This window comes from Dryas octopetala, chromosome 3 (assembly GCF_963921425.1).
Source record: "Dryas octopetala chromosome 3, drDryOcto1.1, whole genome shotgun sequence".
NCBI classification, from domain to species: Eukaryota; Viridiplantae; Streptophyta; class Magnoliopsida; order Rosales; family Rosaceae; genus Dryas; species Dryas octopetala.
The window spans coordinates 11,603,310-11,613,004 of NC_141368.1; the positions used below are offsets into that span (position 1 = coordinate 11,603,310).

General features: G+C 37.7%; 3 protein-coding genes across 4 annotated transcripts; 2 read left to right on the plus strand and 1 right to left on the minus strand.

Moving 5' to 3' along the window:
- The first annotated feature begins 101 nt into the window (after positions 1-101).
- Positions 102-1,426, plus strand: LOC147290892 (transcription factor MYB35-like). The gene is made up of 3 exons (XM_086237822.1): positions 102-234; positions 361-490; positions 574-1,426. Exons 1-3 carry the CDS (start codon positions 102-104, stop codon positions 1,424-1,426), a joined length of 1,116 nt encoding a protein of 371 aa, XP_086093948.1.
- A 614-nt stretch (positions 1,427-2,040) lies between these two features.
- Positions 2,041-4,662, plus strand: LOC147290893 (uncharacterized). The gene is made up of 4 exons (XM_086237567.1): positions 2,041-2,631; positions 2,871-2,984; positions 3,077-3,361; positions 3,619-4,662. The coding sequence occupies exons 1-4, from the start codon at positions 2,137-2,139 to the stop codon at positions 3,820-3,822; spliced, it is 1,098 nt and encodes a 365-aa protein (XP_086093693.1). The 5' UTR covers positions 2,041-2,136; the 3' UTR covers positions 3,823-4,662.
- Positions 4,663-5,316: 654 nt separating this feature from the next.
- CCD7 (carotenoid cleavage dioxygenase 7) lies at positions 5,317-9,343 on the minus strand. Of its 2 annotated transcripts, XM_086236802.1 has the most exons (7): positions 8,543-9,343; positions 7,441-7,569; positions 7,173-7,304; positions 6,520-6,792; positions 6,229-6,314; positions 5,705-6,019; positions 5,317-5,578 (listed from the first exon to the last, which is right to left on the minus strand). In XM_086236802.1, the coding sequence occupies exons 1-7, from the start codon at positions 9,297-9,299 to the stop codon at positions 5,432-5,434; spliced, it is 1,839 nt and encodes a 612-aa protein (XP_086092928.1). In that variant the 5' UTR covers positions 9,300-9,343; the 3' UTR covers positions 5,317-5,431. The 2 variants fall into 2 exon arrangements, with proteins under 2 accessions (XP_086092928.1, XP_086092929.1); XM_086236803.1 differs by lacking the exon at positions 7,441-7,569.
- Positions 9,344-9,695: the final 352 nt, after the last annotated feature.

Genomic DNA, 9,695 nt, shown 5'->3' on the forward strand with positions numbered 1-9,695 from the left:
CTGACTTCTTTTCTTTTATCATCACTTCCTTTTTGTTTTCTGCTTCTTTTTTGTTTTTTTGTTTTTATGATTTTAAGTGCAATTTTCGATTAACAGATAAGATGGTGAGACCTGCTTGCTGTGACAAGCTGAGTATGAAAAAGGGTCTTTGGACAGAAGAGGAAGATGCAAAGATACTTGCTCATGTATCGAAGCATGGAACCGGTAACTGGACTGCTGTCCCGAAAAAAGCAGGTTCAATTGGAGGCTTTTTCTTCTCCTTCATTCTCTTTTTCTCCTTTCTTGACCCGTTAGCCGGGGGGGATTTGGATTAAGGACTGCATTTTGGGGCTAATTAACTCAATGTATGAGTGTTTACAGGACTTACAAGATGTGGGAAGAGTTGCAGGCTTAGGTGGACTAATTACCTAAGGCCTAATCTAAGGCATGAGTCATTCACACCCCAAGAAGAAGAGTTGATTGTCAGACTTCATGCAATCATTGGAAGCAGGTATGTTGCTATGCAGACTTTCTATCTACAATTTTCTTTGCTGCCAAACACATGATATTCATCTTGTTCTCTATGGTTTTCAGGTGGTCTATAATAGCTCAACAACTTCCTGGGAGGACAGACAATGATGTGAAGAACTACTGGAACACTAAGCTGAAAAAGAAGCTCTCAGAAATGGGAATAGACCCTGTTACCCACAAGGCCTTTTCTCAAATTTTAGCTGACTATGGAAACATTGGTGGCCTCCCCCAAGCTGGAATGAGAATAGGAATTGGGGGGTCTCTCAACAAAGACTTGAAGAATGCAATGTTGATAAAGTCAGAACCATACTCGTTGCCGTCACAAGATTTGTCAAATATCTACAGCTATTTTATGCCAACAATGGTACCAACCAAAATGGAACCAATTCAAGACAGTTTCTTCAACAACAATCAATCTAGCAACCAACCACTCGATCTTCTTACACAGCTGCAAGCCATAAAGTTGGTGACAGAGGCCTCAAACTCCACCACCAACCATGAATCTTCTTTAGCACCCAATTTCTACAGCGAAGGCACCTTGTCATCATCATCATTTTCTGCTTGTTCATCTGCCCTGCAAGAGAAGTCAACTCCGGCCTTCATATGGAGCGATTTTCTCCTTGAAGACGCATTTATACCAACTGATCATCATGCTCAAGAACACGGAAATATGGCTGAGTTTTCGTCAAAGGACATGTTGAACCAAGCACAAGCAGCAATGCCACAAGACCTAGTTGAAGGCCTAGCTGCTATGCAAAAATATAATGGACCTATAGGTATAGATTATACACTCTCAAGCAGTGAGGTTCAGGCTACAGCACCATGTGACAGTTCATTTGTGGAAGACATAGTGGCTAGAGAGAATGAAATGTTCTTGGAGTTACCTGAACTTATGGAAGAACCATTCTACTACTGAATAATATTTACCCCAAAATTGATGGCATTACAGTCATTACTGCATTAAGATTTGTAATAAATAGACCTCTGTTGGCACTTCTATCTCCTTGTACATGAATGATGCAACTATTCTAGTAACTTAGGAACTCTGTTACTTTGAACTATGAAGATTTGGTGTGTGTCATGTGTACTAAGCTTTAATAACAAACTTAGTTTCTTGATTTGGTGTGGCCTAAATGGATAATAATACCACAGAAAATCTACTGGCATGAGCATGATTAACTATCTTATTTGTGATTTGAAACATGTTTACTTATTTATGGTTCAAAACTCAATTATAGTTGTCTTCGTTATTGAACAAACACTTTACGGTTAAACATGCATTAAACTCTAAAATTCAAAATCTTAAAAATTAATTAATAATATATATATATATATATATATATCAAACTAACATTGTCAATCATGAACAATACCATCTAATTTTTTTTTTCTTTTAAATTGAGATGCACATAAAACACTACATCTAAAATTAAGGATAGTCGAACATAAAAGCTCGAAGTCCACCTTTGGATAAGTGAATGGTTGCTGTTTAGAGTTAGTTTACAACAAACTCGTTCGTTTTTAAAGCGGCTTCTGGATTATTATAACACCACCCACTTAACACTTCTCCTTTTTCGTATCAAAATTCAAAAAATAAAAACCAGAGCAGCAGAGAAATCGACAGATATGGTGGCGATTTCTCTGTACAGAGGAAACCTCCACAGAGTCCCAGACGTGCCTCGTCGATGGCTTATGCCAACCCCCAAAATCTCTCTCAAGGATTTCAAATCCCTTATAACCCGTCGCTCAATTGCCCTCTCTCGCCTCCAATCCACCCTGCCTGCCGCATCATCGAACCCTAACCCTAATTTTGTTCCGGACCAGCTCAATGAAGCCCCAAAAGTGGACAATTTGCCTCAACCCAAGATTGAGTTCGAAGCAGCAGCAGCAGACAAGGTTGTTGCTGATTCCGGAGCTGCTGGGCCTTCTGGGGAGGACAAGGATCAGAAACAATCGGACGGTGCTGATTTTACAGTGAAATTCGGTGATGGGTCCGGTTTATCGGCTGTGCTTAAATCCGATTTGGCTGAGAAAGTTTCGGATGTTGCGGTTGCTGGTGCAAATTCACAAGCTGTTGTTAAGGTCGAGAAAGTGGATCAAGTGGAAAACCCTAATTCTGAGGTATGGAAGATTATGTCAGCTTTTGTATTGGGTATTTTCAAAGTTCATGTTGTTCTTGCATTGATATGTGAAAGTTGGATTTTGCAATATAATGTGGATGATTAAGAAATTCGAGTACTTATCAAATCTATGCATACATGTATATATTGAGAACTATGATTAAGAAATTAAGTTTTTATTGCCTAGTTTAGAGTAATGTTTAGTAAGTTAGTAACTGTTACTATTTGTTTATGTGATAGACATGCAACAAAGATGAAGTGTTAAATGACAAGCAGAACAGGAAAAGAGAAGTTGAGGAGAAGTTGCGAGTGTTGAACCAGAAGAAGCATAATCTAGTACAAGTGTTGAAGCAGGTAAGTGTTGGCTCCATAATCCACTCGGGTTTATCTTTGCGTTGCATTAGGAAGGATCAACACTCAGGGAGTTGGTTCATGGTGGTTTACAGATCTTAAGTGCAGAGGAGGAATTGAAGAGACGGAATAATATGCAAGGAATGGTGGTTCGCCCCTCTGTATCACTTCAAGGGGATGCAACAAATGACTCTGGGTCAATGACTAGGCATGCTGCTGCCAGGTTGGGCTCGGAGGCAAATCTTAGTGGTGATATGGAAGGGGGTGAAGGCGATGAATCAAACCATAACTTTCATTCCCGCCATGTGTTTTGGATGAACAGTGCATCCCCGTCTGCAGAGTCTCCTCTTAGAAGGCCAGCCTATATTCAGCACATTGTGGTAATGTATTTGGTTTGCTAGTATTATTTATGGTACCATACTTGTATGCATATTCATTTTTTTTACCTCAACTGTGTTGATGGATTTGTCATTTTCTTCTGAAAACTTATAAATTAAAAATGTTTTGAATTGCAAGTGAAGTTTGGGACTAACAGAAGTAGCTCTCTTAAGAAACAAAGAGACTTTTCATGTAAATGATGTTTCTTTGCTTTGCTATCTTTTCATGTACTCATATCTGGTATCAAATTTATGAGCAGGTTCCACACCCCACACGACCAAGTTTGGGGGTTCCTGGTAGTAGTCCATCACACTTTGCTCCCATAGGGCACCAAGGGCATCCTGCAAATCTGCCTACATTATCTGTATCAGGAACAAATTACATGGCATCCTCTCCATCCCCTGTTGCGTCTGGTGGCACTTCTACTTTCAGAGATGCTCGGTTGCCCAGTCCATGGAATTAGATGTGTGCTATGTACTTCCCTTGTTTACCACCTGGCTATTTTTCAACCACCAGTGAGGAGATATATAGTCTGGTTAGTCATGGGGGTGCAATGAAGAACATTTGATGACTATGAAGCCATCTTTATTGTATTCACGTAGAGTATTCAAAATCCAGGTGGCCGTTGATTCATGAATTTCCCATGTCAATGATCAGCATTCAGAAGCCTGTATTAGATTGGTGCATATGAACCACCAAAATTTTCATGTCTCGTTTAATGTTTCTTTGTAAAATAGTAAAGCTTAAAGTTGTAGTATATACAAATATTCAAATAGGCAAACACAAGTTTGAGAGAAAATACACCAAATGCAAATGCAGGCACAGTAGAGATTGATTTTGCTGTTTTTATCAACTAAGAGAGGCCAGGAGAAAACCGGTCAAGGGGAGTCCAAAATCCATCAAGGGAGGTACCGGTTGAAAAGCCCAGAGAGGGGGTGTCGTCCTGAATGAGAAGCTTAAAGTATTGGGTGCGGAGGATCCGAATCCGAAAGAAGGAATCGGGGTGGAGCTAGGGTTTGGGGTACTGAAAGTAGAGGAGATGGTGGTTTTGAAGGAAGAGTAAGGAGATGAGGAGGAGTAGGATCCGAATGAGAACCCGGTTATGGTGGCGGGTTTGGTGAGTGAGAAGAAGAAGAGGAGGCGGAGGTTCCGAATGCGAAACCCGACATTGTATTCGACCCTCTTCTTCTCTGCTGCTGCTCCTCAGGGAATGTGGATGGCTCCCTATTGAGGTTTTTCTTTTTCTTTCTAGCCATGCCACCTAGAATTTTGGGTTTTAGGTTAACGAACTTAACGTTTTCAAATTTATTTATTCATTTTTTTCAAGTCCAGAATGATTTTCATGGCTTTCAGAAATTTTATGGGCTTATTGAAGCCCAGCCCAACATGATAGCGTAGGTGTTTATCTTCTTTTTAATGAGTTGTAATTTAAAACATAACATAAAGTTGTCAAATAAGAAAAATAAAATGACTTAATTAAAAACCTTAAATTACTACCGATATTAGTCTAAGAAAGGCTCATAAAATAGACTGGACTCTAAGTCTTTATCCTTTTTTTAATAATTTATAAAAGTGTTTGCCAGTTTCAAACTTTTTTTTTTTTAAATGTTAGTTACTTTTATAAATACAATAGCCAAGAAAAAAAAAACACTTTTTTATAAATACGCTTATAATCTAATAAAAAGGGAATTACCTGTACGGATTCTTCCGTGTTAAGATTTGTTTGATTTTATTCTTAGCTTAACACATCATTTAAAAATGATTTGATATAGATTGAATTGTAAATTTCAGAATCGATCTAATCTAATTCAGAGATGGAGAAAACACCACTATGACTTTTTTCGATATCACAAGGGATGATGTAATTGTTTCTTCTTGCTCTTTTTAATTTTTGAATATGTAATATATCTCACTGATTATAATGTTTAAATATATATATATGGGGGTATAGGATTTTTCAAGTTCATTTACACTGAATTGCCCCCCTAGAGATGAAATTTGCTTAAATTCGCACTCCAACATCAATGTCAAGTTATCAATTAACAAATGGGTGTGAGATTACCGAAAACTAATTATTGGTCATTGGCCCAGAAACCATGAAAACCAAGAGGGAAATTTAGATGCTTGGGGACTTCAAGTCTTGCTACAAGTGCATCGGCTCCTCCTATCCTCTTGGAATCTAAGACAACCAAATAACATCTTTGAACTGCAACTGCATACTGCAATACAAGCAAGATAGAATAAGTCCATGTTTGTCCTGCGGAAAATATACTAAGCAATTTGATCATATATAGTCTTTTCTAGAAAATGTGCATATCTGATCAACCACTTGATCGAATTATTACCTCAACTACAAGAATGTAACCATCATCTTCTTCATAACCTTTGGGGATAAAAGTAGGTTCACCAATGAATCTTCTACTCCCAACAGACCATGTATGCACAGATTGAGTTGAAGTATTTAGCTTCACCACCATGTCAAATGGAAAGTGTGGCAAGGCACTGCGAGAACCTGAAGAAGCTGCTGCATATATGTATTTGTTTTTGCTGCCTGAGAAATCTGGATTAATAACTGGAAAATCTGATGACTTGTTCCACTGGTTCAAAGGCTCCACATGACATCTTTGACAAGCCCCATTGGCATCCAAGTTGATGGAAACCTGCATTAATTAATTCATGCACTAATATTACTTACTTGCCATTTAAACTTATATATTATGCTTGAGTTAGAAGGAAATGGACTTTCATATTACAAATTCAAAGGTTCTTCTATCGTTTAAGGTTTAAGAATAAAACACAAAAACACAAGATAACATTAAGTGAAAACAAGACAAGTAAAGGATATATCCAGATTCGATAAAAAAAAAACCTGAATAAGGTGAGGCAAAGTCAGGCTTTGGCTTCCATTTATGTTCATAATCGAAGGGTCTAGTTTACCACTTTGCCAATCATATCCTATTCGCATAAAACAATATCAGTAAGCCTTAATTTGTAGTTGCATAAAGCAATAATATTTAACTGATCGACATATTATATTACTAAATTACTATTATGAACCACACATCTGAATAATATATATAGTTTAAATTTATAGTCTAATAACATAACATAATTTGTAAAAAAAAAAAAATTATATTAATTTGGAAAAAAAAAAAGTTACCAAATAATTTTTGAAAATTGAACCACTCGTAAGAGCAAGCGGAAGCTTGTACTTGGATATCCAGATTGCCATTGTCATCCAAATTTTCATAGGCATTGCCTACATGTAGCAGCCACAACTGTGAAGAAGCTTCGACGGGAACTCTCCAATCTCTATGTCGATCCATTTCGTTAGGGAACCGAGGAAGCAAATATATGGGAGTTGTGGCCTTGCTAGGGTTCCCTGACAATGCTGTTATCATCGGAGTAGTCCCACAAACTGCAGTCATTGCCCCTGCAATATTTCAACATACAACTTTGTTAGACTTAGATATTTTACCTACGTACGTGTACAGAGAAATGTTAATAGCATATAACTGATATATTACTAGACTGTTATTCATAATTAACTAAATCATATTACGTGCTTGAACAGTAATATTCTATGACCAAACATGTAATAATATTAGATGTGTATGATTTCAAATTGTGAATTTGGATCGACTATAATTAATGATCTTAATTTATAGTCTAATAATATAAATATAAGCATATCATGTTGTGAGATTCTCCAATAAGAAAACGTTCTGCTGTATTTAAATATTTGTTTTGGATTGATTGATATTCTAGTAATATAATTATTATTCAATGTAGATGAAGCTTTGATGTCATTACCGGGTACATCAAGTTTGATGCGATTAGCAAATAGTATATAATAAGTGTCGGTGAAAGCCCAATCATGGATCATCAAGTGATCAGGTATGTTAAATTCTTGCCTTCCCAGCACCTTGAAATTCGAATCAAATTCTGAAAGAAAGAAAAACAAATATATATGTAAGTTGTACTTGTATATATAATATATTTGTTCCTTAACATGCTTTGAAAAATCAACATAATTAAAAACAGCTGTAATTCATGTGCATGCCTTCAATTATTTAATTACCATAAAATGTAAAATGACTGAGGGGCAAGAGCATATCCTCTGCATTACATGACACCATAAGAAGCCTATTTCTGCGAGCATCGAGCTTATAATGAGACAACAGTCGCTTTGGAGGCATCTTAAACACTCCTGTGAAGTTTATGCCCAAAAATATTAATGCAACAAAACACACCATATGCGACTTCCTAGTTCCTACCAAATAAAATTGCTAATCTATTTTATTTTCAATATAAAATAGCAATTCTAGCCATATAAAACGTGCTGAGTTAATAAAAAACACAATTGATCGATTTCAGACACTTTGTTCAAAGTTACCCCCTCCTCCTCATACTGAATAGCCGGCCATATAAAAAGTGCTGGGTTGAAAACTAATGCAATCAGTCTTTAATTTATCAAAAAGAATTATCTTTATAATACATATATATATGGTGTTAGGATGTAGTTTAATGGAAGCATTAATGTTAGCTACCTTTTCCTTTCTACATTTTTCTTCTATATTTTTTCTTCTCAAGCGCATTCTATAGTATAATATCATGATCAAAACTTGTTATTTTCTAAATCATATTTTAAAATCACATCTACAACAAATCAATTAAATTAAAAATTGTCTAGTTATTTAAATATTATCAATCTCGTCTATATATATGATAACAGATAGATGAATCAACGATTTTTAATTTAATTGATTTTTAGCAAAGATGATCTTGAATGAGTAATATAAAAATAAATGATTCAATCATGAGAATAAACTAAACAATAAACAGGAAAAAAAAAATAGAAGGTAAAAAAGAGAATGTAGTTACCATTTTTCATAACTTATTAAATTATTAATCAATAATAAGTGTCTCAATGTTACTCGTTCTAATTTTGATAATATTAGTGCCCATCAATTCAATACAACTAATCCATCTACATCAATATCTATCGATTATATTATACATGATCATTAACTTATATTTTGTCTTTAAACCATAGGAAATAGTTTGAACGTAAACTTTCCATTTAAAAAACCAGTTCAAATATTTTCTTTTTTTGCAAAGGACAAACCAATTCACTTAGTTTGGTTCACCACTTGCCTTGTATTATATTCTCTCATACGTACCGTACAAAATCGGCTTGAGCAACCTGGCAGCCACATCCCATACACCCCCACCACCATTCTCACACTCCACAATCGAATCACAGCCGTCCATCAGGTGGACCTTCCCGACCGTATCCAACGTCCCAGATTCAATCTCATACGGGTCCCCACCTTCCCACAAGCACAACAGCTTCCCACCCCACCTCACGACACTCGTATTCGCCACATTCTTCATCACCTTAGTGTTCCCAACTTTCTGTCCACCCTTCAACACCGAAAATGGCCCCCGATGCGTGAACCGCCACGTGTCAGTCAACGGGTCGTGCTCTTCCACCTGGGCCTCAGTCTTCACGTACTTGGCCATGAACTTGACTTCGTCTCCAATTTTATCAAACCGGAAGGCCCGGAGGTACCCGTGGCCGTCCAGCGGGTGCACGGTGGACCCGTGGTCGTCGCTGAAGAGCCCCGGCCCGGTCAAGTAGTACGTGCCGGAGGGGAACTCCGGCGGGAGTGCGCCGTCCACTATGCGGAGGGCCACGGGTTCGGGGGTTTCCGAGCGCTGCGACACGAAGAGGAACTGGTAGTCCCAGAATGCTGCCACGGAGTCATCCACGGTTGAAATGGTAATTGGATTTGGACCCTGGGTTTCGTTGGGTCCGGAGATGGATATGGCACGTGGCGGTCTGGTGGCAGCAGGTGACGGAGCTCGGTGCACCGGAGATAGCCTTATCGGTGGAGAGAATATTCTGGGAATAATTTGGAGGGGGTTGGCTTGCATTTTTTGGAGTGGTGGGTTTGGAGGTTTGAAGAGGAGAGAGTGAAGCAAATGGTGGTGTCATCTATAAATGTATAATAGAAGCATATATGGTTCGAATTATATAGAAGCATTATATGTTGGTGCATGTGCATGGAATTTGCCATTGCAAGTTGAGTTTAATTACGGATTTGCCATCGTTGCTGTAGTATGTTTTTGAAAGCCAAGCCAAGCAGTGCCAAGTGCCAACAATGAATTTAAAACATGCAAACAAACATCCCTGGTGCAGTGCCTAGCTTGAACCCAACTTAGGGCACCACGTGAACCTGTACGTACGTAGTTATTGAATTATTGATCAATTTCTGGACAATATCCTCCACCACCAGTTTAGGCAAATTCGTCTTTCATAGTACGTAGTTA

Coding starts and splice junctions, on each gene's coding strand:
- LOC147290893 (XM_086237567.1), top strand. CDS start 2,137: ATGGTGGCGATTTCTCTGTACAGAGGAAACCTCCACAGAGTCCCAGAC. Junction 2,632..2,870: donor TGGAAAACCCTAATTCTGAG/GTATGGAAGATT, acceptor TTTATGTGATAG/ACATGCAACAAAGATGAAGT. Junction 3,362..3,618: donor CCTATATTCAGCACATTGTG/GTAATGTATTTG, acceptor ATTTATGAGCAG/GTTCCACACCCCACACGACC.
- LOC147290892 (XM_086237822.1), top strand. CDS start 102: ATGGTGAGACCTGCTTGCTGTGACAAGCTGAGTATGAAAAAGGGTCTT. Junction 235..360: donor TGCTGTCCCGAAAAAAGCAG/GTTCAATTGGAG, acceptor GAGTGTTTACAG/GACTTACAAGATGTGGGAAG. Junction 491..573: donor CATGCAATCATTGGAAGCAG/GTATGTTGCTAT, acceptor TATGGTTTTCAG/GTGGTCTATAATAGCTCAAC.
- CCD7 (XM_086236802.1), bottom strand. CDS start 9,299: ATGCAAGCCAACCCCCTCCAAATTATTCCCAGAATATTCTCTCCACCG. Junction 6,020..6,228: donor CTTTGCCTCACCTTATTCAG/GTTTTTTTTTTA, acceptor TAATTAATGCAG/GTTTCCATCAACTTGGATGC. Junction 5,579..5,704: donor GTTACATTCTTGTAGTTGAG/GTAATAATTCGA, acceptor CTTGTATTGCAG/TATGCAGTTGCAGTTCAAAG.